This window comes from Oncorhynchus nerka, unplaced genomic scaffold, assembly GCF_034236695.1.
Source record: "Oncorhynchus nerka isolate Pitt River unplaced genomic scaffold, Oner_Uvic_2.0 unplaced_scaffold_907, whole genome shotgun sequence".
Lineage (NCBI taxonomy): Eukaryota > Metazoa > Chordata > Actinopteri > Salmoniformes > Salmonidae > Oncorhynchus > Oncorhynchus nerka.
In genome coordinates this window covers 231,450-259,072 of record NW_027040393.1, presented here as the reverse complement: position 1 = coordinate 259,072, position 27,623 = coordinate 231,450, and the positions used below count along the sequence as shown (strand labels likewise).

General features: G+C 43.7%; 1 protein-coding gene across 5 annotated transcripts in view; it reads left to right on the top strand.

Annotated features, from left to right (window-relative positions):
- Window positions 1-14,398: 14,398 nt before the first annotated feature.
- Window positions 14,399-27,623, top strand: part of LOC135570742 (B-cell receptor CD22-like) — a 71,132-nt gene continuing 57,907 nt past the window's right edge. The window contains exons 1-12 of one of the 5 annotated variants that reach the window (XM_065016687.1): window positions 14,413-14,767; window positions 15,028-15,366; window positions 15,501-15,719; window positions 15,872-16,204; window positions 16,295-16,549; window positions 17,255-17,533; window positions 20,850-21,128; window positions 21,816-22,079; window positions 22,289-22,379; window positions 22,483-22,537; window positions 22,634-22,854; window positions 23,203-25,470. In XM_065016687.1, coding sequence (XP_064872759.1) covers window positions 14,713-14,767; window positions 15,028-15,366; window positions 15,501-15,719; window positions 15,872-16,204; window positions 16,295-16,549; window positions 17,255-17,533; window positions 20,850-21,128; window positions 21,816-22,079; window positions 22,289-22,379; window positions 22,483-22,537; window positions 22,634-22,854; window positions 23,203-23,290 — 2,478 coding nt within the window. In that variant the 5' untranslated portion in view covers window positions 14,413-14,712 and the 3' untranslated portion in view covers window positions 23,291-25,470. Of the gene's footprint in view, window positions 14,768-15,027; window positions 15,367-15,500; window positions 15,720-15,871; window positions 16,205-16,294; window positions 16,550-17,254; window positions 17,534-20,849; window positions 21,129-21,815; window positions 22,080-22,288; window positions 22,380-22,482; window positions 22,876-23,202; window positions 25,471-27,623 lie in introns of those variants that run through there. The other 4 variants (XM_065016686.1, XM_065016685.1, XM_065016688.1 and 1 more) reach the window with 4 other exon arrangements.

Sequence of the window (27,623 nt, the reverse complement as noted above, 5' to 3'; positions counted from 1 at the left end):
CCTTTCTCGCCTGAAGGCTCTCCTCAGCACAAGTGCTTCTTCATCCACCACATCTCGCACGAATGGGCATGCCATTGTCAGAGCAGAAAGGAACACACAATTTTGGGCCTTCATATAGGCTAGTGGCCACACCTGGTGCTGGGGGTGGGCAAAAGAGGGCGATGCCTTATAACGATGACTTGGTTGTACTGATTGCTGGGAAAATAAAAAAACCTTAGAAAGATGCCACCGTCCTGTGTGCTCACAATAAGAGCTCATATGTCATGGCTCACTTGACTTTACGAGAATATACCTAATTTTTATTTTGAGCTGTGTCATCTTCTTGGAGCTGGGGAGGAAAGAAAAATAATGATTAATACATTTGTGTTACAGTTAGCATACAGTGTACATTGAAGGCATATCTCACCTCCCTCTCAAGTTTTTTTATTTCAAGGTCCAGTTTCCTAATTGTCCTCTTTTTTATTTCGGACTCCAGTGCAAGATTTTCCATCTTTTTCTTCTTGTACTGAATGTCTATGTCTGCCAGTTCTATTTGGCGCCGGAGGTGGTTGCCATACAACTTTCTGATAGCTTGTGAGCTCTGTGAACACAATACAATTAGCGCAGCTGGAATTTGGCAGGATGTGGTGTCCTTTTATTAATACGCACTATGTTGCCAGGCTGGTTTTCCCACTGTATAGCATCTGGGTCCTGTAAAAGAAATTAGATTTTTTGATTTTGATGAGGACTCCTCACCATTGTAGAGTAAATAGTACTTTCACAGTCTTAACATGATACCTCATGCCTTCTGGAATCCAGAGATGGTCTCCTCCTCATCATCGTCTCCATCATGTGCTGTTGCTGCTGCACTGGGGCCTTCACCCTATCACATTTAATCGGATTCATATTGAAGCTAGTAGACAAGACATGCCAGGCCTACAGTATGCCTTTGATGGAGTACTCACTGGATCAGCATCGTCTGGTGCTTGTGCTGGTGGCTCTAACAGGAACACAGTGCTGCCAGGCACTGCAAGGCAATAGGTAAACCAAAGTCAGACAGTCCAAATTGATTCAATATGAATGTGGTTGTATCCCATGTAGAGATGGAAGGACATACCTTGAATGAAGCGGGTGGCATCTTGGGAGGAACCTATGCTCGTCTCTTTCCCCCAGGGATCCCCTCTAAGACGGGCCTGCCTTTATTTAGCTCCAAGGCCATGTCCTCTGCTGGGGTAAGGTCAGCCTTTGGTGACCCACCACCCGTGCCTTGTCTGTGGGTATTCTTTTTCACTGCTAAAACAGTACAGACAATGTGTGAGCAGGCACCTTCTGGGTACAATATATGCTTGTGCTTTGTTAAATATTAGTCAGGGACCATACCATTCTGCAGAATGTTCTTGTATTTGATTTTGACCTGCTGCCATGTCCGTTTTGGCCCGTTCATGTTTAATCTACACACACACACACACACACACACACACACACACACACACACACACACATTTAATGGAGTCACACTGCAAAAATTACTTGGTATTTTTTGTCTTGTTTTCAGTAAAAATATCAAAAAATTTATCATAGCTTTATACAGTGTGATGGAGTTACTTTACACAATTTCACTCATATCTGCAGTGTATTTCAATTAAAAATTTAACGTTCTATAAGGTATTGTTGTTGTTGATGTTGTTTGTGTTGTTTTTATTGCTGTTGTCGTTGATGTTGATGATGATGACTATTGTATACATTAGGAAATTGTTTTGCATCATACCGCATCTCAGCTTAAACATACACAATGACCATGTTAACATGCGCACAGTATTCCGGATAGTAGCTGTTTACATGTGTAACAGTATAACTTTAGACCGTCCCTTCGCCCATACCCGGGCGCGAACCAGGGACCCTCTGCACACATCAACAACAGTCACCCACGAAGCATCGTTACCCATCGCTCCACAAAAGCCGCAGCCCTTGCAGAGCAAGGGGAACCACTACTTCAAGGTCTCAGAGCAAGTGACTTAACCGATTGAAACGCTATTTAGCGCGCACCACCGCTGACTAGCTAGCTGTTTCACATCCGTTACACATGCACCTTTGATATCCCGCTCACCAGTATCCCTGTACCCATGAATACACAGAACAGGTATAATTGAAATTCACATAGGCTAAATGGAATAGTAACTGAAATATGGACACTGTCTGTAGGCCTATATCCTATTAATGCCAGTAGAATTGTGCTTTTTTCCCCCCAGTAAAATGAAACAACAAATGTTAATTTTGTATCAGGAACAGGAGTGGAGAAATATGACTTCTTTCTTTCAGCATCTCTTGAGAAAATGGAATGGCGTGTCATGTGTAATCTTTGACACTGTTATGCAAGCCGACAGTATTTCAACCACATATAATATGCACCCACGACTGCAGTCCAATCAGAAACTTGTTTCATCATTTCCTTCAAACTGGTCAAACTGATGACATTTGGACATTTGGCACAGGAAGACACTTTCCACTGTTTTGGAGTTATTGTGTTTTCTCCCCGGTCCCTAAATGAAACACAGAACTTTACTGGTGTTAATTACTAATGCACACTAATGCTCACTAATGCATTCATTCTTTCTGTGTAAGACATTATTCTGGTTAGCACTACTTTATTTAGTCCTCTGGGGAAACAAGTTACGACAGAAGAGAAGCTGCTAACTGCAGTTGAATGAATCTATCTATCTATATATATACAATGCATACTATATATACAAAAAAATGTGGACACCCTTCAAATGAATGGATTTTGTTATTTCGGGCCAAACCCAATGCTGACAGGTGTATTAAATCGAGCACACAGCCATGCAATCTCTTATTGGCTGTTTTTTTTTATTTAATTTTACCTTTATTTAACCAGGCAAGTCAGTTAAGAACACATTCTTATTTTCAATGACGGCCTGGGAACAGTGGGGTAACTGGGGTCTGGGTGGGCATCTGTCCGCGGTGGCGGCTCTGGTGCTGGACGTGGCCCCCACTTCACCGTAGTCTTAGTCCCCCACCTTGTCCGCTTCCGTGGCCTCCTAGCCACGGCGACCCCCCACTGGACTGACCCAGCACTGGACTGAGGGGCAGCAGCTCGGGACAGAGGGGCGGCAGCTCAGGACAGAGGGGCGGCAGCTCGGACAGAGGGGCGGCAGCTCGCAGCTCGGGACAGAGGGGCGGCAGCTCGAGACAGAGGGGCGGCAGCTCGGGACAGAGGGGCGGAAGCTCTGGCGCCTCTGGGCTGAGGGGCTCTGGCGCCTCAGACTCCGGCAGCAGCGCCGGACAGGCCGGAGACTCCGGCAGCAGCGCCGGACAGGCGGGAGACTCCGGCAGCAGCGCCGGACAGGCGGGAGACTCCGGCAGCAGCGCCGGACAGGCGGGAGACTCCGGCAGCGCTGGAGAGGAGGAAGGCTCCGGCAGCGCTGGACAGGCGGGAGCCCCTGTAAGGATGAGCCGGAGAGACAGCCTGGTGCGGGGGGCTGCCACCGGAGGGCTGGTGCGTGGAGGTGGTGACGGATAGACCGGACCGTGCAGGCGCACTGGAGCTCTTGAGCACCGAGCCTGCCCAACCTTACCCGGTTGAATGGTCCCGGTCGCCCTGCCAGTGCGGCGAGGTGGAATAGCCCGCACTGGGCTATGCAGGCGAACCGGGGACACCGTGCGCAAGGCTGGTGCCATGTAAGTCGGCCCAAGGAGACGCACTGGAGACCAGATGCGTAGAGCCGGCTTCATGGCACTTGGCTCGATGCCCACTCTAGCCCGGCCGATACGCGGAGCTGGAATGTACCGCACCGGGCTATGCACCCGCACTGGGGACACCGTGCGCTTCACAGCATAACACGGTGCCTGCCCGGTCTCTCCAGCCCCCCGGTAAGCACAGGAAGTTGGCGCAGGTCTCCTACCTGGCTTCGCCACACTTCCTGTGTGCCGCCCCCCAAGAAATATTTGGGGCTGACTCTCGGGCTTCCATCCACGCCGCCATGCTGCCTCCTCATACCAGCGCCTCTCCGCCTTCACCGCCTCCAGCTCTTCTTTGGGGCGGCGATATTCTCCAGGCTGTGCCCAGGGTCCTTTTCCTTCCAATTCCTCCTCCCATGTCCAGAAGTCTCTCTCGCTGCTCCTGCTGCTGCCCGTTACCACGCCGCTTGGTCCTGTTGTGGTGGGTGATTCTGTCTGCAGTGTTTTGCACCAGATAGGACTGTTTTAGGTTTTCGCACGTTTGTTGTTTTGTTAGTTTATTCGTGTACAGTTTCTTTATTAAAGTACAATGAATAACAACGACGCTGCATTTTGGTCCGCCTCTACTTCACCTAAAGAAAACCGTTACAAACGAAGAGGTAACGTTAGGTGAGAAGCCTGACCACGGAGACAGGGGTGAGAAGGTGATGAAATGTACTTCATGAGCTGTAACCGAAAAACAACTGATATTTGGAAAGTTTGAGGATAGGGAGAAATTGGTGGAACAAGTATTTTTCAGTATCTTGCTAGCTGGATCGAATTATCCGTTAGTTAGCCAGAGAAATGTTGAACAACATTCAAATAATATATATTTTATGAAATATATTTTCATATGTTTAAAACTTTGTTGGTTACTACATGATTCCATATGTGTTATTTCATAGTTTTGATGTCAAACTACAATGTAGAAATAGTAAAAATAAAGAAAAAACCTTGAATGAGTAGGTGTGTCCAAACTTTTGACTGGTATATTTGTAAGTCCAAAAATGGATGTAGCAACTACAGATTGCCCCTTTAAGTCTATCAAAAGTGTGCGAGTTTGAGCAGTTGTCCATTAGGCCTATGGGTAAAAAAACTATTATCAGCATGAATTAGATTGAGCAATAAAAGCTCCACTTTTATTCCATAGGCTGGGAACCACACTATGCAGCTGTTGCAAGACCGCATTTTCCACTGGCTGTCCACTGGTTTAAAAAGCAATGATTGATAGGCAGCTTAAACTTCCTGAATTGAACCACTATTGGGTTCAAATACACATTTAGATTTGTGAATAGCCGTCCACAACAACCATAATCCGTAAGGCGCAGATAGCTAAATGAGAGAGCAGCAGTATGATTCACATCAATGCGCTATGTAGATATCAATAATAAGAAATATCCGTATCACCGTAGACTACACCACTGCTGTCATCTTTACCTCCAAGCGTTTATTCAAGTTGGATAATCTTTGGATGCCGACAGCATTCGCAGCTCAGGTGCATCATATTTCCATTGATCATCCTTGAGATGTTTCTACAACTTGATTGGAGTCCACCTGTGGTTAATTCAATTGATTAGACATGATTTGGAAAGGTACACACCTGTCTATGTAATGTCCCACGGTTGACAGTGCATGTCAGAGCAAAAACCAAGAGAACCTTCCAGAAGGGCAACCATCTCTGCAGCACTCGACCAATCAGGCCTTTATGGTAGAGTGACCAGACAGAAGCCACTCCTCAGTAAAAGGCACATGACAGCCCGCTTGGAGTTTGCCAAAATGCACCTAAAGACCATGAGAAAAAATATTCTCTGGTCTGATGAAACCAAGATTAAACACTTTGGCCTGAATGCCAAGCGTCACATCTGGAGGAAACCTGGCACCATCCCTACGGTGAAGCATGGTGGTGGAAGTATCATGCTGTGGGGATGTTTTTCAGTGGCAGGTACTGGAAGTCTAGTCAGGATCGAAGGAAAGATGAACGGATCAAAGTACAGGTAGATCCTTGATGAAAACCTGCTCCAAAGCACTCAGGACTCAGACTAGGCCGAAGGTTCACCTTCCAACAAGACAAAGACCTTAAGCAAACAGCCAAGACAATGCAGGACTGGCTTCAGTACAAGTCTCTGAATGTCCTTGAGTGGCCCAGCTAGAGCCCGGACTTGATCCTGATTGAACATCTCTGGAGAGACCTGAAAATAGCTTTACAGCAATGCTCCCCATGCAACCTGACAGAGCTTGAGAGGATCTTCAGAGAAGAATGGGAGAAACTCCCCAAATACAGGTGTGCCAAGCTTGTAACATCATACACAAGAATAATTGTTGCTGTAATCACTGCCAAAGGTGTTTCAAAAAGTATTGAGTAAAGGGTCTGAATACTTATGTAAATGTTATATTTCATTTTTTATTGTGAATAAATTGGCAAAAATTTATAAAAAAACGTTTTCTTGCTTTGTCATGAGGTTATTGTGTGTATTTAATCAATTTTAGAATAAGACTGTAATGTTACAAAATGTGGAAAAAGTCAAGGGGCCTGAATACTATCCAAATGCTTCCGTCGAAGGAGAGGCGGACCAAAACGCAGTGTGGTAAGTGTCCATGGTTTTAATAGGAAAACTCAACATGAACACAACTGCAAAAACAGGAAATGTGAAAACCCGAAACAGTACCGTGTGGCACAAACACTGACACAGGAAACAACCACCCACAAAACCCAACACAAAACAGGCTACCTAAATATGGTTCCCAATCAGAGACAATGACTAACACCTGCCTCTGATTGAGAACCATATCAGACCAAACATAGAAATAGACAAACTAGACACACAACATAGAATGCCCACCCAGCTTACGTCCTGACCAACACTAAAACAAGGAAAACACACAAGAACTATGGTCAGAACGTGACAGTACCCCCAAGGTGCGGACTCCGATCGCACAACCTAAACCTATAGGGGAGGGTCTGGGTGGGCATCTGTCCGCGGTGGCGGCTCTGGCGCTGGACGTGGACCCCACTCCATCATTGTCTTAGTCCACCTCCTTAGCGTCCTTTGAGTGGCGACCCTCGCCGCCGACCTTGGCCTAGGAATCCTAACAACGGGCCCAACTGGACTGAGGGGCAGCTCCGGACTGAGGGGCAGCTCGGGACTGGGGTAGCTCAGGTCTGAGGGGTAGCTCAGGACTGAGGGGTAGCTCAGGTCTGAGGGGTAGCTCAGGTCTGAGGGGTAGCTCAGGTCAGAAAGGTAGCTCAGGACTGAGAGGTAGCTCAGGACTGAGAGATAGCTCAGGACTGAGAGGTACCTCAGGAGTGAGAGATAGCTCAGGACTGAGAGATAGCTCAGGCTGGATGATGGCTCTGGCAGCTTCTGGCTGACTGACGGCTCTGGCAGCTCCTGGCTGACTGGCGGCTCTGGTGAATCCTGGTCAACCTGGCGGCTCTGGCGGATCCTTGCAGACTGGCGGCTCTGGCGGCTCTGGACAGGCGGGAGACTCTAGCGGCTCTGGACAGGCGGGAGACTCTAGTAGCTCTGGACAGGCGGGAGACTCTAGCAGCTCTGGACAGGCGGGAGACTCTAGCAGCTCTAGACAGGCGGGAGACTCTAGCAGCTCTGGGCAGGCGGGAGACTCTAGCAGCTCTGGACAGTCGGGAGACTCTAGCAGCTCTGGACAGGCGGGAGACTCTAGCAGCCCTGGACAGGCGGGAGACTCTAGCAGCTCTAGACAGGCAGGAGACTCTAGCAGCTCTGGACAGCGGGAGACTCTGCTGGACAAGCGCTCTCGCCTCCCGATAAGCACAGGAAGTTGGCGAAGGTCTCCTAACTGGCTTCGCCACACTTCCTGTGTGCCCCCCAATACATTTTTGGGGCTGACTCTCGGCTTCCATCCGCGCCGCAGCTCACGTCCTGACCAACACTAAACAAGGAAAACACACAAGAACTATGGTCAGAACGTGACAAATGCACTGTAGTTGACAAACAAATGGTCTACCAAATGTCGTAAATTACAAGCATAAACTTGTGTCGCACCCTGATCTATTTCACCTGTCTTTGTGATTCTCTCCTCCCTCCTCCTGGTGTCGCCCATCTTCCCCATTATCTCTTGTGTATTTATACCGGTGTTCTCTGTTTGTCTGTCAGCTCCTGCTTTTCCCCAGTCTCTCTTTTCTCATCGTCCTGGATTTTTACCCTTGCCTGTCCTGACCCTGCCTGCCGTCCTGTACCTTTGCCCCTGTTGCTGTAATTAACATTGTTGCTTCGACACGGTCTGCATCTGGGTCCTGTTGAGGCGAGGCGTTCCCCCCAGGGAACTCCACTCCCCCCGTTCAGCTGAAAAGGTGGTGCAGGGAATGCAAAAATATGCTTAGAAATATTTAACCTCCACACATTAACAAGTCCAATATCTCAAATTAAAGATAAACACCTTGTTCATCTACCCAGCGTGTCAGATTTTTTAAATGTTTTACGGCGAAAACACAGCATATATTTATGTTAGACCACCACCAAAACAAAGAAAAAAACTTAGCCATTTTGTACCACAAAAGATAAAATGACAAAAGCAGGATTAAAAAATGAATAATTCACTAACCTCTTGAAAATCTTCATCAGATGACAGTCATATGACATGTTACACAGTACATTTATGTTTTGTTCGATAATATGCATTTTATATCCATAAATCTTGGTTTACATTGACGCCATGTTCAGAAAAGGCTCCAAAATGTCCGGAGGAATTATAGAAAGCTACGCCAGATAACAGAAATACTCATCATAAACTTTGACTAAAGATACATGTTCTACATATAATTAGAAAGATACACTGGTTCTTAATGCAACCGCTGTGTCACATTTTTTTTTTACGTTACGGAAATAGCCTAACATTGGAAAATTCTGAGACGGCGCTCAGACGTAACAATATTTCTCCGCTATGTTGGAGTCAACATAAATACAAAATTACAACATAAATATTCCCTTACCTTTGATAATCTTCGATCAGAATGTAGTGCAAGGAGTCCTAGTTCAAAAAGAAATTGTTTTGTTTCATAATGTTCAATTCTAGTGTCCATGTAGCAGCATTTGCTACCACTTTCAGCTCAAATGGCCAAAAATGACTTCTGGTCCAGGATAATTTTGCATCAAAACTTCCAAATGACATATTACAGTCGACAAAACTGGTCAAACTAAGTGCAGAATCAATCTTCAGGATGTTATAATCATACAAATCGAATAGCATTCCAACCAGGCCATTCTAGTTCATCTAGGGCTGATTGGAACAGACAAATCTTTTGCGACACTCTAGCACTTTCCTTCCCATTAGGTCAAAGTTCACAGCAAATGCTCCATTACACTTTCAACTGAATGAGGACATCTAGTGGAAGACATAGGAAGTGTTTCCAGATCCATAACTTGTTGGGAAGGGAGGGGGCGATGACGTCAAAGTTGCCCCAACTTTCAGGATTTCAAAACTAGTTTGCAAGATTGCCTGCCCTGTGAGTTCTGTTATACTCACATACATAATTCAAACGGTTTTAGAAACCTCAGAGTGTTTTCTATCCAATGATAATTATAATATGCATATATTAGCAATTTAGGACAGATTTTGATGCAGTTCACTATGGGCACTCAATTAATCCAAAGGGGAAATACTGCCCCCTATCTCTAACAGGTTTTAACATATCCTGATAACTTGTCTAAATTAGGGGTGAAAGTAGCCAATTATACCAGTCCAGAATGGAGTATCAGCAAAATAAATTATTTTGCAATTATGGTGGATCGAACTGCGAAGGTAGCCTAGTGTTTGAAGTGAATTATTTGACAATCAGATGAAAACATCATCACACAACACCCATGATATGAGAAACTGAGCCTGACAGCACAAGACCACGAAAAACAGTAAATGGGATGAGATGTTTACCTGCCACAGTATCCTGTCTAAAATCCTCATATCCCAGGCATCTTATGGTTGCCCGAGATGGCATAGCAGTTCAGACGTCTTTTGTCCTCGTCTTGTCGTGTCGTGTATATATATATATTTACAACTTTTTTTCACATACATTTTATTTTTATTTTCCATCAACTCATCTTCAATACACTCTCCTGCAACCTGCCTCACCAATTGATATGTATAAATACGTATTATTTACCTCAAATCTGCAATCAAATCTGCAATCCTCCAAGAAGCTAGCCAGAAGCTAGCCAGAAACTCAAGAAGCTAGCCAGAAGCTAGCCAGGAGCTAGCCAGAAGCTAATTAGAAGCTAGTTAGCTTCTTTACTGGCAACTCGTTCGTATTCAGCTAACCACGGTTTGTGGTCATCAGCTATCCTTTAACTCGAAAATCTATCGCCAGTTTTGTACGGCGCAGCGCGGCTCGGAACGGAACATACCGGACCGATTTTTTCTCTCCATGTCCCTGGATTTCAACTGCTCTCTGGACATTCACTCCCGGATCTCACAGCTAGCTGGCTGCTATCCGTGTGTCTATCTGCTTTCGTCGATTCCGGAGCAAACATCAATTACTCCGGAGCTAGCCAGCTCCGTCAACCACTCCTGAGCTCCGTCAATCACTCCTGGGCTGCAGTCACCTATCCGGACCCGTTTTACTGCCTACACGGAGCCCCTCCGGGCCTTCACAACTGGACTGCCGACGTTATCTACCCGAAGGAGATCCGGCTGGCTCCTCCGTCGCGACGTTACCTGAATGCCCATCTGCGGCCTGCTAACCGTTAGCTGTCTTACCGGATGCTCTCAGAATAGACAATCGGACAATTTATTTATTTTTATTATTACTATGTTTCTTCTTGGGCCTCTATAACTATATCTATTGTTTTTATTTTTTTGTTGTTGTGTGATTTGGACTAATCCCCTCTACAACACGGAACTCCACTAATCTACTGACGGAACGCAAGAGGTGGCTAACAACAGACCTCCATCCTATGCTAGCTTGCTACCGATGTCCTGGCTAGCTGTCTAAATCGCCGTGACCCCCAAACCAACCTCTCCACTCCCTGGACCCTTTTGATCACTCAACTAAGGATGCCTCTCCTTAATGTCAATATGTCTTGTCCATTGCTGTTCTGGTTAGTGTTTATTGGCTTATTTCACTGTAGAGCCTCTAGTCCTGCTCACTATACCTTATCCAACTTATTAGTTCCACCACCCACACATGCAATGACATCTCCTGGTTTCAATGATGTTTCTAGAGACAATATCTCTCTCTTCATCACTCAATACCTAGGTTTACCTCCACTGTATTCACATCCTACCATACCTTTGTCTGTACATTATACCTTGATGCTATTTTATCGCCCCCAGAAACCTCCTTTTACTCTCTGTTCCAGACGTTCTAGACGACCAATTCTTATTGCTTTTAGCCGTACCCTTATTCTTCTCCTCCTATGTTCCTCTGGCGATGTAGAGGTGAATCCAGGCCCTGCAGTGCCTAGCTCCACTCCTATTCCCCAGGCGCTCTCTTTTGATGACTTCTGTAACCGTAATAGCCTTGGTTTCATGCATGTTAACATTAGAAGCCTCCTCCCTAAGTTTGTTCTTTTCACTGCTTTAGCACACTCTGCCAACCCGGATGTTCTAGCTGTGTCTGAATCCTGGCTTAGGAAGACCACCAAAAATTCAGAAATTTTAATTCCAAACTACAACATTTTCAGACAAGATAGAACTGCCAAAGGGGGCGGTGTTGCAATCTACTGCAAAGATAGCCTGCAGAGTTCTGTCCTACTATCCAGGTCTGTACCCAAACAATTTGAACTTCTACTTTTAAAAATCCACCTCTCTAAAAACAAGTCTCTCACCGTTGCCGCCTGCTATAGACCACCCTCTGCTCCCAGCTGTGCTCTGGACACCATATGTGAACTGATTGCCCCCATCTATCTTCAGAGCTCGTGCTGCTAGGCGACCTAAACTGGAACATGCTTAACACCCCAGCCATCCTACAATCTAAACTTGATGCCCTCAATCTCACACAAATTATCAATGAACCTACCAGGTACCCCCAAAGCCTTAAACACGGGCACCCTCATAGATATCATCCTAACCAACTTCCCCTCTAAATACACCTCTGCTGTCTTCAACCAAGATCTCAGCGATCACTGCCTCATTGCCTGCATCCGTAATGGGTCAGCGGTCAAACGACCTCCACTCATCACTGTAAAACGCTCCCTGAAACACTTCAGCGAGCAGGCCTTTCTAATCGACCTGGCCGGGGTGTCCTGGAAGGATATTGATCTCATCCCGTCAGTAGAGGATGCCTGGATATTTTTAAAAAATGCCTTCCTAACAATCTTAAATAAACATGCCCCATTCAAGAAAATTAGAACCAGGAACAGATATAGCCCTTGGTTCTCCCCAGACCTGACTGCCCTTAACCAACACAAAAACATCCTATGGTGTTCTGCATTAGCATCGAACAGCCCCGTGATATGCAGCTGTTCAGGGAAGCTAGAAACCGTTATACACAGGCAGTTAGAAAAGCCAAGGCTAGCTTTTTCAAGCAGAAATTTGCTTCCTGCAACACTAACTCTAAAAAGTTCTGGGACACTGTAAAGTCCATGGAGAATAAGAACACCTCCTCCCAGCTGCCCAAAAGATAGGAAACACTGTCACCACTGATAAATCCACCATAATTGAGAATTTCAATAAGCATTTTTCTACGGCTGGCCATGCTTTCCACCTGGCAACTCCTACCCCGGTCAACAGCACTGCACCCCCAACAGCAACTCGCCCAAGCCTTCCCCATTTCTCCTTCTCCCAAATCCATTCAGCTGAAGTTCTGAAAGAGCTGAAAAATCTGGACCCCTACAAATCAGCCGGGCTAGACAATCTGGACCCTTTCTTTCTAAAATTATCTGCCGAAATTGTTGCCACCCCTATTACTAGCCTGTTCAACCTCTCTTTCGTGTCATCTGAGATTCCCAAAGATTGGAAAGCAGCTGCGGTCATCCCCCTCTTCAAAGGGGGACACTCTTGACCCAAACTGCTACAGACCTATATCTATCCTACCATGCCTTTCTAAGGTCTTCGAAAGCCAAGTCAACAAACAGATTACCGACCATTTCGAATCTCACCATACCTTCTCTGCTATGCAATCTGGTTTCAGAGCTGGTCATGGGTGCACCTCAGCCACGCTCAAGGTCCTAAACGATATCTTAACCGCCATCGATAAGAAACATTACTGTGCAGCCGTATTCATTGATCTGGCCAAGGCTTTCGACTCTGTCAACCACCACATCCTCATCGGCAGACTCGACAGCCTTGGTTTCTCAAATGATTGCCTCGCCTGGTTCACCAACTACTTCTCTGATAGAGTTCAGTGTGTCAAATCGGAGGGTCTGCTGTCCGGACCTCTGGCAGTCTCTATGGGGGTGCCACAGGGTTCAATTCTTGGACCGACTCTCTTCTCTGTATACATCAATGAGGTCGCTCTTGCTGCTGGTGAGTCTCTGATCCACCTCTACGCAGACGACACCATTCTGTATACTTCCGGCCCTTCTTTGGACACTGTGTTAACAACCCTCCAGGCAAGCTTCAATGCCATACAACTCTCCTTCCGTGGCCTCCAATTGCTCTTAAATACAAGTAAAACTAAATGCATGCTCTTCAACCGATCGCTACCTGCACCTACCCGCCTGTCCAACATCACTACTCTGGACGGCTCTGACTTAGAATACGTGGACAACTACAAATACTTAGGTGTCTGGTTAGACTGTAAACTCTCCTTCCAGACCCATATCAAACATCTCCAATCCAAAGTTAAATCTAGAATTGGCTTCCTATTTCGCAACAAAGCATCCTTCACTCATGCTGCCAAACATACCCTTGTAAAATTGACCATCCTACCAATCCTCGACTTTGGCGATGTCATTTACAAAATAGCCTCCAATACCCTACTCAACAAATTGGATGCAGTCTATCACAGTGCTATCCGTTTTGTCACCAAAGCCCCATATACTACCCACCATTGCGACCTGTACGCTCTCGTTGGCTGGCCCTCGCTTCATACTCGTCGCCAAACCCACTGGCTCCATGTCATCTACAAGACCCTGCTAGGTAAAGTCCCCCTTATCTCAGCTCGCTGGTCACCATAGCATCTCCCACCTGTAGCACACGCTCCAGCAGGTATATCTCTCTAGTCACCCCCAAAACCAATTCTTTCTTTGGCCGCCTCTCCTTCCAGTTCTCTGCTGCCAATGACTGGAACGAACTACAAAAATCTCTTAAATTGGAAACACTTATCTCCCTCACTAGCTTTAAGCACCAACTGTCAGAGCATCTTACAGATTACTGCACCTGTACATAGCCCACCTATAATTTAGCCCAAACAACTACCTCTTTCCCAACTGTATTTAATTTATTTATTTATTTTGCTCCTTTGCACCCCATTATTTTTATTTCTACTTTGCACATTCTTCCATTGCAAAACTACCATTCCAGTGTTTTACTTGCTATATTGTATTTACTTTGCCACCATGGCCTTTTTTGCCTTTACCTCCCTTCTCACCTAATTTGCTCACATTGTATATAGACTTGTTTTTTTTACTGTATTATTGACTGTATGTTTGTTTTACTCCATGTGTAACTCTGTGTCGTTGTATGTGTCGAACTGCTTTGCTTTATCTTGGCCAGGTCGCAATTGTAAATGAGAACTTGTTCTCAACTTGCTTACCTGGTTAAATAAAGGTGAAATAAATAAATAAATAAATAAAAAAATTATCCAGGTTTCTCATAACTGGAATACAAGCTTTTTGGGTTATAGTAAATGGGATATGAAGTTTATATGCGTCAAATCAAAAACAGAATACTTGAGTATCCCAAATAATAATGGAATATTGGTGTGCATGGAAACGTAGTCAGTATGAGCCTGGTTCATTTTCAGTAATGAGGCCCTGTACCCCATTTACAGTTTATACTTCAATGTATCAGGTGGAGTTATTCAGCAGCTATAGAGTGAGTTGTTGTTTATGTTTCTAAGACTGCAGGGTGGGAGATGCAACAATGGCCTTGAGAACAGCAGGAAGTGTGTTGGTGGTCTTTCTCTGGTCTGTAGCAGGTATGGTCTCATTCTTATCTTTTAGTTGCTCCGTCTATCAATCTACAGACATTTCTAAAAGGATAAGAATCATAATGTTATTCTGGTGTGTTCTGTTAGGCGTCTCCACTTCACTTTAAACAGTTATCTTTCACACCTCACTGAGTGATGCTTTTCTATGGTTTCCATTCCTCAGCAAATACAGTATGGCAACAATGTGTGGACAAACCCTACTGTCAGTGTGAACCAATAGGTTTGTTCTTAATGTAATGTGCTTTCAGTGGTACTCGGGCAGTATGGAGGGAGTGTGACCTACACCAAGAATAGTATCTGTGCCTTGAAGGGGTCAACTGTGGAGCTGTCCTGCTCTTACACATATCCCAGAGGTCATAGAGTCACAACAATTGGATGGTCTTATTGGAATAGTGGTGCGGGTCGATTTGTTGAAATCCAATCTAATAATGAGGGTCGTGTGGAGTACCGTCAGACAACAGAGAAGGACTCTACCCTGAGAATCACAGACCTGAGACAGAGTGACAAAGATACATATTACTTCAGATATAAAACAGACAAGTCCGATTGGAAAACTGCCCAACGTGGAGTCACTCTCTCTGTCACTGGTACTGTAATGTTTCATATATAGTATAGTATATATCTACCATCTTAGTTATGTATTAAATGTTCCATGAGAACAGTGACATGGTGGTAACTGACAGACTTACTCTGTTGTTGTTTCCATAACCTCTCTATGCAGAACTGCAGGTGGAGGTGACAGGACAATGGAATGTGAAAACACTGACCTGTAGAACCAGCTGCAGCCTGCCTGGTAACCCCACCTACGTCTGGTACAAGAACAGACAATATCTAGATGAGAGAACTTCCTCTATATACTCTAACTATGTCTACAGTAAGGATGCAGGCAGCTACTCCTGTGCTGTAAAAGGCCATGAGGATCTCCACTCTCCTGCAGTCTGTGAGTGTAGATGAATTTAGTTATAATTTCACAATACCAAATGACAGCTAAAGTGGATATTGATTTACAAAATACTGAAAATGTTCAAGTAGTTTACAACAAAAGTAAACAGAAATAGTTTAAAACTAACAGATGTCTTCATAATGTTTCAGGTGTTCATAATTCAAACTGCTGGAGTGTGACTTACACCAAGAGGAGAATCTGTGTCTTGAAGGGCTCCACAGTGGACATATCCTGCTCTTACACTCATCCCACTAGTTATATAGAACAAGGTTCATTCTGGTTTACACAGAAACACCCTGTAGATGTCAGGTCATATCCAGAGTCTGCAGGTCGTGTGCAGTACAATAGGAACACAGAGAACCACCACACCATGACAATAACACACCTGACAGAGAAGGACTCGGCTGAATACATATTCAGATTAATAACAACAGATGAGGGGAGATTTTCTGGTCTTCCTGGTGTGATGTTGACTGTCACAGGTAATACTTCACCTACAGTTATTACTGTAATAGGACAAGTCTAATCACATGACAAGCCTGTCTGGAGTCAAATATGACTTTTCCTCTTAGATATCCTGTTGGAGATGGATCCTACGTCTGTGTCAGAGGGGGAGAGAGTCACACTGAGATGTAGAACCAAATGTACAGTCGGTCTCAACCCCACATACATCTGGTACAAGAACAGACAACGTCTGACCAACACAATCACCAGTTATAACAGTCTGATCCTAGAACCAATCAGCAGTGAGGATGCAGGGAACTACTCCTGTGCTGTAGAAGGCTTTGAGAGAATCCTCTCTACAGAAGAGACTCTCACTGTCAGATGTGAGTACATGGGGTGTTGATATATCTACAGTGAAAGTCATTGATATCATCTCTGTAATACATGGTTCTACATGTCAGTGTAATATACTAATCTATACTAATTTACATCATCTCTGTAATACATGGTTCTACATGTCAGTGTAATATACTAATATATTAATTTACATCATCTCTGTAATACATGGTTCTACATGTCAGTGTAATATACTAATCTATACTAATTTACATCATCTCTCTAATACATGGTTCTACATGTCAGTGTAATATACTAATCTATACTAATTACATTACATTACATTACATTTAAGTCTTACAGAGCGACTTACAAGGGATTAACTAGTGCATCTAAATCTTTTAAGGGGGGTGAGAGGGATTACTTTATCCTATCCTAAGTATTCCTTAAAGAGGTGGGGTTTCAGGTGTCTCCGGAAGGTGGTGATTGACTCCGCTGTCCTGGCGTCGTGAGGGAGTTTGTTCCACCATTGGGGGCCAGAGCAGCGAACAGTTTTGACTAATTTACATCATCTCTGTAATACATGGTTCTACATGTATGTGTAATATACTAATCTCTACTAATTTACATCATCTCTGTAATACATGGTTCTACATGTCAGTGTAATATACTAATCTCTACTAATTTACATCATCTCTTGGTGGCTTACATGTTATATGACTTGTTATTTGTTCTGTCATCTTCAACACCAGATGGTCCAAGGAACACCTCAGTGTCAGTCAGTCCCTCTGGTGAAATAGTGGAGGGCAGTTCAGTGACTCTGACCTGCAGCAGTGATGCCAACCCACCTGTGGACAAATACACCTGGTACAAGAAGAATGGAGGTCACTATCAGAGTATCTCCAATCAGAACACAGGACCACATCATACCTTCAATCAAATCAAGTCATCTGATACTGGGGAGTACTACTGCGAGGCCCAGAATGAGTTGGGGACAGACAGGCCTGAGTCTATCAACATGGATGTGAAATGTGAGTAAAATACATCTCAGTGTTTGAATTAGTGTTTGAATGAGACTTACATTTCCCTCACTAACTTTAAACATCAGCTATCTGAGCAGCTAAACGATCGCTGCAGCTGTACATAGTCCATCTGTAAATAGCCCACCCAATCTACCTACCTCATCCCCATATTGTTTTTATTTACTTTTCTGCTCTTTTGCACACCAGTATCACTACTTACACACCATCATCTGCTCGTCATCATCTGCTCATCTATCACTCCAGTGTTAATCTGCTAAATTGTAATTGCTTCGCTACAATGGCCTATTTATTGCCTTACCTCCTCACGCCATTTGCACACACTGTATATATTTTTTCTATTGTGTTATTGACTGTACCCTTGTTTATTCCATGTGTAACTCTGTGTTGTTGTTTGTGTCGCACTGCTTTACTTTATCTTGGCCATGTCACAGTTGTAAATGAGAACTTGTTCTCAACTGGCCTACCTGGTTAAATAAAGGTGAAATATATAAAAATATTTATTTAAATGCCAAGGTTGCAAACAAGTATTAATGAAACAAAGTAGTCATTAAGCATCTCTAAATGTGTTCTTGTTAATGGTTTGTGTAAGTTATAGTTTTAGTTCTCTGATCATTTCATTTTGATATGACATGTAATGTGAAGTTGTAAAAAACCTTGGATCATTGCTATTCCAACTTCCGTGACGCATATAAGGCCCTGCCCCGCCCTCCTTTCGGAAAAGCTGACCACGACTCCATTTAGTTGATCCCTGCCTACAGACAGAAACTAAAACAAGAAGCTCCCACGCTGAGGTCTGTTCAACGCTGGTCCGACCAATCTGATTCCACACTCCAAGACTGCTTCCATCACGTGGACTGGGATATGTTCCGTATTGCGTCAGACGACAACATTGACGAATACGCTGATTCGGTGTGCGAGTTCATTAGAACGTGCGTTGAAGATGTCGTTCCCATAGCAACGATTAAAACATTCCCAAACCAGAAACCGTGGATTGATGGCAGCATTCGCGTGAAACTGAAAGCGCAAACCACTGCTTTTAATCAGGGCAAGGTGACTGGAAACATGACCGAATACAAACAGTGTAACTATTCCCTCCGCAAGGCAATCAAACAAGCTAAGCGTCAGTATAGAGACAAAGTAGAATCTCAATTCAATGGCTCAGACACAAGAGGTATGTGGCAGGGTCTACAGTCAATCGCGGATTACAAAAAGAAAACCAGCACCGTCACGGACCAGGATGTCTTGCTCCCAGGCAGACTAAATAACTTTTTTGCCCGCTTTGAGGACAATACAGTGCCACTGACACTGCCCGCAACTAAAACATGCGGACTCTCCTTCACTGCAGCCGACGTGAGGAACATTTAAACATTTAAACATTTAAAACGTGAAAACATTTAAACGTGTCAACCCTCGCAAGGCTGCAGGCCCAGACGGCATCCCCAGCCGCGCCCTCAGAGCATGCGCAGACCAGCTGGCTGGTGTGTTTACGGACATATTCAATCAATCCCTATCCCAGTCTGTTGTTCCCACATGCTTCAAGAGGGCCACCATTGTTCCTGTTCCCAAGAAAGCTAAGGTAACTGAGCTAAACGACTACCGCCCCGTAGCACTCACTTCCGTCATCATGAAGTGCTTTGAGAGACTAGTCAAGGACCATATCACCTCCACCCTACCTGACACCCTAGACCCACTCCAATTTGCTTACCGCCCAAATAGGTCCACAGACGATGCAATCTCAACCACACTGCACACTGCCCTAACCCATCTGGACAAGAGGAATACCTATGTGAGAATGCTGTTCATCGACTACAGCTCGGCATTTAACACCATAGTGCCCTCCAAGCTCGTTATGAAGCTCGAGACCCTGGGTCTCGACCCCGCCCTGTGCAACTGGGTACTGGACTTCCTGACGGGCCGCCCCCAGGTGGTGAGGGTAGGCAACAACATCTCCACCCCGCTGATCCTCAACACTGGGGCCCCACAAGGGTGCGTTCTGAGCCCTCTCCTGTACTCCCTGTTCACCCACGACTGCGTGGCCACGCACGCCTCCAACTCAATCATCAAGTTTGCGGACGGCACAACAGTGGTAGGCTTGATTACCAACAATGACGAGACGGCCTACAGGGAGGAGGTGAGGGCCCTCGAAGTGTGGTGTCAGGAAAATAACCTCACACTCAACATCAACAAAACTAAGGGGATGATTGTGGACTTCAGGAAACAGCAGAGGGAACACCCCCCTATCCACATCGATGGAACAGTAGTGGAGAGGGTATTAAGTTTTAAGTTCCTCAGTGTACACATCACAGACAAACTGAATTGGTCCACCCACACAGACAGCATCGTGAAGAAGGCGCAGCAGTGCCTCTTCAACCTCAGGAGGCTGAAGAAATTTGGCTTGTCACCAAAAGCACTCACAAACTTCTACAGATGCACAATCGAGAGCATCCTGTCGGGCTGTATCACCGCCTGGTACGGCAACTGCTCCGCCCACAACCGTAAGGCTCTCCAGAGGGTAGTGAGGTCTGCACAACGCATCACCGGGGGCAAACTATCTGCCCTCCAGGACACCTACACCACCCGATGTCACAGGAAGGCCATAAAGATCATCAAGGACAACAACCACCCGAGCCACTGCCTGTTCACACCACTACCACCCAGAAGGCGAGGTCAGTACAGGTGCATCAAAGCTGGGACCGAGAGACTGAAAAACAGCTTCTATGTCAAGGCCATCAGACAAACAGCCACCACTAACATTGAGTGGCTGCTGCCAACACACTGACTCAACTCTAGCCACTTTAATAATGGGAATTGATGGGAAATGATGTAAAATATATCACTAGCCACTTTAAACAATGCTACCTAATATAATGTTTACATACCCTACATTATTCATCTCATATGTATACGTATATACTGTACTCTATATCATCTACTGCATCCTTATGTAATACATGTATCACAAGCCACTTTAACTATGCCACTTTGTTTACATACTCATCTCATATGTATATACTGCACTCAATACCATCTACTGTATCTTGCCTATGCCGCTCTGTACCATCACTCATTCATATATCTTTATGTACATATTCTTTATCCCCTTATATAAGGTAGTAGTTTTGGAATTGTTTGCTAGATTACTTGTTGGTTATTACTGCATTGTCGGAACTAGAAGCACAAGCATTTCGCTACACTCGCACTAACATCTCCTAACCATGTGTATGTGACAAATAAAATTAGATTAGATTTGATTTGATTTAATAAAACTACTGTTTTAATAATCTGACAAATTATATTTTACCAGATGGCCCAAAGAACACCTCAGTGTCAGTTAGTCCCTCTGGTGAAGTAGTGGAGGGCAGTTCAGTGACTCTGACCTGCAGCAGTGATGCCAACCCACCTGTGGACAAATACACCTGGTACAAGAAGAATGGAGGTCACTATCAGAGTATCTCCAATCAGAACACAGGACCACATCATACCTTCAATCAAATCAAGTCATCTGATACTGGGGAGTACTACTGCGAGGCCCAGAATGAGTTGGGGACAGACAGCCCTGAGTCTATCAACATGGATGTGAAATGTGAGTAAAATACTTCTCAGTGTTTGAATTAGTGTTTGAATGAGACTTACATTTCCCTCACTAACTTTAAACATCAGCTATCTGAGCAGCTAAACGATCGCTGCAGCTGTACATAGTCCATCTGTAAATAGCCCACCCAATCTACCTACCTCATCGCCATATTGTTTTTATTTACTTTTCTGCTATTTTGCACACCAGTATCACTACTTGCACATCATCTGCTCATCTATCACTCCAGTGTTAATCTGCTAAATTGTAATTGCTTCGCTACAATGGCCTATTTATTGCCTTACCTCCTCACGCCATTTGCACACACTGTATATATTTCTTTCTACTGTATTATTGACTGTACCCTTGTTTATTCCATGTGTAACTCTGTGTTGTTGTTTGTGTCGCACTGCTTTACTTTATCTTGGCCATATCACAGTTGTAAATGAGAACTTGTTCTCAACTGGCCTACCTGGTTAAATAAAGGTGAAATATATATATATATTTCTTTAAATGCCAAGGTTGCAAACAAGTATTAATGAAACAAAGTAGTCATTAAGCATCTCTAAATGTGTTCTTGTTAATGTTTTGTGTAAGTTATAGTTTTAGTTCTCTGATCATTTCATTTTCATATGACATGTAATGTGAAGTTGTAATAAAACTACTGTCTTAATAATCTGACAAATTATATTTGACCAGATGGCCCAAAGAACACCTCAGTGTCAGTCAGTCCCTCTGGTGAAATAGTGGAGGGCAGTTCAGTGACTCTGACCTGCAGCAGTGATGCCAACCCACCTGTGGACAAATACACCTGGTACAAGAAGAACTTAACCTCACCAAAAGCATCAGGACAGAGTTACAGCATCACTAACATCATCTCTGAGGACAGAGGAGACTATTACTGTGAGGCCCAGAATGGAAGAGGATCTATGAACTCTACAGCTCTGATGATCATTGTAGCAGGTAAAGTTACATCTTCAATACTTCAACACAGAACTACATGTTTCAATCTAATGTTAATCATTACACATCGTCTTATTACACCTTAGTCTATATCTATACACTGGGTTATACGATCCCTTAACAAGTATTGTATTAATGTAATGTATTTACGTTTATTTTTAGTTAATTATATCATGCCATGTACTCATACCATCCATATTTTATTGTAGGGAAACAGACCTCAGTTCTGACTGCAGCTGTAGGAATCATAGTGGTTGTTCTGGTTCTCATCCTCTGTCTCTCTGGACTCATGTGGTTCAGGTGAGTAAAAATGCTTATTTTTGTGGTTGTGGATTATTTAAATGTAGCACTCTGATTAATTATTAGCTTCATTAATTCATTAATACATTTGTTTACAAAACAGGAAGAAGGCCTCCAAACCCACCTCCAACACAGGAGACACATCAGAAAATGAACAGGTGAGTCTGTTGGAATCAGAAGGTGACTATGATGACTGTGTATTGCTCTGTGGAACATTTCCACTCCGCATGTTGTCTGTCCTCTCTCTCCATCAGGGAGACTCTAGTCCAGTGTATGACAACATCTCAGGCATGGCCATGACCCCTACTGCAGCACAGACAGTGGCCACAGATGACCAGGATGACATTCACTATGCCAGCGTCCCCTTCCAGGAAGTCCTTCTGTACTCGACCGTCCAACAGTCTCAAGCCCAGGAACAGGACGAGGATATCCAGTACGCTACTCTGAAATTCAACCTCCTGAGTGATGCCACCTGGTGAGCATATTCTGCCTTAAGGTGATTCATATGCTGCTGTTTATTGTAGGAGATGTCATCAATAAGCAAAACTGTTGACCACTAGTGATGTAATTTCCTTAATCTACCAATCCAACAATGGACACCTCAAGACAATTACTATGACATGTCTATAATGAGGGAGTGATGCGATGGTGGTTTTGAGGAACTGTTCTGACTGTATTCCAAATGGCACCCTATTCCCTATTTAGTTCACAACTTTTGATGTGAGCCCCATAGGCCCTGGTCAAAGGTAGTGCACTATAAAGGGTATAGGGTACCACCATTTGGGGCGCATTCTTTGTTTAATTTCTGTTTCTCTCTCTTCAGCCCCACAGCAGCAGACCCTGGTGCTGCTGAGGAGGACTCCTCTGTTCTCTACAGCACAGTCAACAAATCCAGAACCAAGAAGACCTGAGCATTACAATACCAGAACCAAGTAGACCTGAACACAAGAAACCCAGAACAAAGTGAACTTGAACACAACAAACCCAGAACAAAGTGAACTTGAACACAACAAACCCAGAACAAAGTGGACCTGAACACAACAAACCCAGTACAAAGTGGACCTGAACACAACAAACCCAGAACAAAGTGGACCTGAACACAACAAACCCAGAACAAAGTGGACCTGACCACAACAAACCCACAACCAAGAGGACCTGACCACAACAAACCCAGAACAAAGTGGACCTGAACACAACAAACCCAGAACCAAGAAGACCTGAACACAACAAACGCAGAAAGAAGAAGACCTGAACAGAACAAGTTTGACAATAACCTTGTGTATCTGGACCTGTATATCTAAACTAAGTGATATAATGCCTGTGGAGGTGTGGAATATTGACCATTATAAACTGGGTGGTTTGAGCTCTGAATGCTGATTGGCTGAAAGGTGTGGTATAACATGGGTATGACAGAAAATGACTATTTACTGGTCTAATTACGTTGGTCACCAGTTTATAGAAGCAATAAAGTATTTTTCTCTTCTGAAATGCTGTTTCAGCCAATCAGCATCGAAAAAAACACATTTCCCAGTTTATAATAGTATATAATAATATACGCCATCTACCAGACACTTTTATTCAAATTCATTCACTCAGTCATTACAGTCATTCCAGTCATGTTTGACTACATGTTTCATATGGAGATCCCAGCAGAGGTCCCATATGGAGGTCCCAGCAGAGGTCCCATATGGAGGTCCCAGCAGAGGTCCCATATGGAGGTCCCAGCAGAGGTCCCATATGGAGGTCCCAGCAGGAATGGAACCCAGGAGCCATGCTGTATAAACTGAGCCACACAGGACGACTCTATTCAACCAAACAAAACAATCACCAGACGTGTGAGATATGAAGTCTAACAACAATAGATATTCTGTTTCTATTATTTGTATTACTTCATATGGTCCTATTAGATGATACGCAAAGTATACGTTTGCTTAATTTTTTTTTAGATATACATACTTTTTTTAAGACAAAGTTCTGGCACATTTTTGCCTCAATGTCCAGGAAAGAGTTCTGCTTGATGCAACGTTTCCAATTGCTTTTATCCAATGTTTTTTGCTGTTGTAAACTACTGTGTGAGGTGTGACATTTTGAAAAGCTTTCAAAATCACGCCTCTTGTACTACACAGTATATGCTGTGACATTTACAGTACATTGGGTTTGTATGGCAATAGTGTTTTTTCATCTTCATCATCATCATCATCATGTCTGTAAAAAATATACACAGACACTTTCAGAAGGAGCAATGTCCAGCACCTAGACACACAACCAGTTACATTAAATATTATTCATTGTCATTTTTAAAACGCACAGACACAATATAACATAACATGGATGTTTGGAGTTTGGAGGGTAATTCAGTCAGAGAGGGCATTCCATTCCAGAACACAGAGATGGAACATTCTGGAATGTTCTATTATTGATAATAATACATCTCACAGTTAACACATTCAGACCAGGCATTGAGAGTAAAGCTTGATGTAAAGCCTTTATAACAGTCCACCATTTTGTCCAACTAGTAGTTAGAGAATATAATGCATCATTGTTTAGTGAGAATAAAATACATCATTGTTTAGTGAGAATAAAATACATCATTGTTTAGTGAGAATGGGATGTCATATAGAATGAGTGTTATGGCCTCCAACATGGCGTGGCTCTTAACCCCCTAACTGTTGTCTGACCTTCCCAGGTAGGTGTCTCTCTTTGGGGACAGAGAGGGCCTAGGGGTGGATGGGAAAGTGGATATCCCATGGAGAAGTACCTTTTACCCCCCTGACAGCCTCACTGAGTCTGTTTTTTTTGATAGAGCTAGGGGGACGGGGCAGTGGGGGTCAATATGGGCGTCCCTTCTGTTAGGCCACACCCACAGGAAGTGTCACTAAATGACATTGTCGAACAGATGCATCCTGGACGGGAGGCAGGAAGGGACAAAAAGCACAAAGGATAAGAAGCAGAAGTTAGAAGAAAACATAGAAGTTTTAAACAGTAGAATAGCAGAAGCAGGTTCTTAAAGTAACGGCCAATGAAATTCTCACTTTTAAAAGTTCATATTCTGTTATCTCATACCCAAATAAAGCTGTTGACTTGTCCTATACTCATATTTGTGGCCAAAGCATAAATTGGAGAAAGAACACTTTAAAAAACCCACCTCAAGAATATGATGTCATATCAGCGGTTTAGAGGAGGATGAGCTGGCCAATCAGCGGTTTAGAGGAGGATGAGCTGGCCAATCAGCGGTTTAGAGGAGGATGAGCTGGCCAATCAGCGGTTTAGAGGAGGATGAGCTGGCCAGTCAGCGGTTTAGAGGAGGATGAGCTGGCCAGTCAGCGGTTTAGAGGAGGATGAGCTGGCCAGTCAGCGGTTTAGAGGAGGATGAGCTGGCCAATCAGCGGTCTACAGTACATTACATTAATATGTTTTTATGACCAGTATACACCCACAGTATTCTGTTGTTGGGGTATGCCCAAGCCATTCCAACACAGAAAAGCTGCTATTTAACATAATGATATTAATATTAATGATATTGTTTTGGAAGTAAAACTATTTCATTCATATTGTAAGTAATTATAGGTCATATTTTATAGAACTCTGAAAACACTGGACAGTTACTGTGAATTGTGATGTTTAGACGCCATCAAATCATGTCATTCATAATGATATCTTATAGAATCATGTCATTCATAATGATATCTTATAGAATCATGTCATTCATAATGATATCTTATAGAATCATGTCATTCATAATGATATCTTATAGAATCATGTCATTCATAATGATATCTTATAGAATCATGTCATTCATAATGATATCTTATAGAATCATGTCATTCATAATGATATCTTATAGAATCATGTCATTCATAATGATATCTTACAGAATCATGTCATTCATAATGATATCTTATAGAATCATGTCATTCATAATGATATCTTATAGAATCACAACATCACACTCACAAACTCACTAACGCACAGACACACAGGAACTCTTCCATGGTGACCACTCCGTCATTGTTATTGTCCATTTTCTGACAGGGTGAGACAGAGAGTAAAAGTTTAAAGGTATAGTCTAACTCCCAAATGGCACCCTATTCCCTATATTGTGCACTACTTTGGTGTTTTTAATTGTGAGATAAAATCGTTGTGACTATTCCTTACTATAATAGCTTGGTGAAGAAATTATTTAGAAATCTAATCATAGATCTGTATTTAGTTACCTAGAAGAAGTTGTCGACATGCTCCTTGGGGGCGTTGTTCTGTGTACAGGGATATGTACACGTTCCCATCTTATCATAGAGCTCATGATATCAGTCATCTCCTGGACAAACAAAGTTTATAATCAAACTTTACGTACCCTAATACGTAAATAAATGATACAATTTAAGACGGAGAATAGGTATTGTCTTTACCGGAGAAAAATACCAAAGAAAGCACTCTCTTCCACGCGCTTGGAAACAATACAGCCAAAATGGGAGCTATCTAGAAAAATGATAATTTCTGGCTCATTTGTCTAAAAACCAGCATGAAACTCTTTCTAATGACTGTTGACATCTAGTGGAAGCCCTAGTAACTGAAATTTGGAGGACAAGACCTTATAATAAAAGTGATAGCCAATGAAAATAGTGGTAGGCTGAAATCTTTTTGGGGGGGATGGTTTGTCCTTGAGGTTTCGCCTGCCACATCAGTTATGTTATACCCACAGACATATTTTTTTTACAGTTTTAGAAACGTTAGAGAGATTTCTATCCAAATCTACCAATTACAGTATATGCATTTCCTAGCTTCTGGGCCTTAGTAAACGGCAGTTTACTTTGTTCTCGGTTTTCATCCGGACGTCAAAATACTGCCCCCTACCAAAGAGAGGTTATAAAGGCCCTTGCGGTTTACCTGCCGACGAGCCAATCGCTGCTCCTGTGTGTCCTCTAATTACCTTGCTAGATCCCTCCTACTGGGCGGGACTAATCTGATAAAGAGGGAAACATGGGAGCAGAGCTAACAACAAAGATGTTGTTGCTGTGGTTACTGTGTATGTAAAATAATGTAAGTAGCCCTAGTTGAGTGTTGATAGTAAAGTCTGTTTGCAGGGATTGATGTTTATATGTGTCTTTACTGATCATTTGACCTGGCCTGCAACATTTTTGTTTAGTAGAGGTCATCTAGAGGTCATCCAGATCGTTGCAGCTTTTTCCCATCTCAATCAGCTAGCTGGAGCTCGTCTGATCAGTTAGCTGGATATGCCGAGATCCG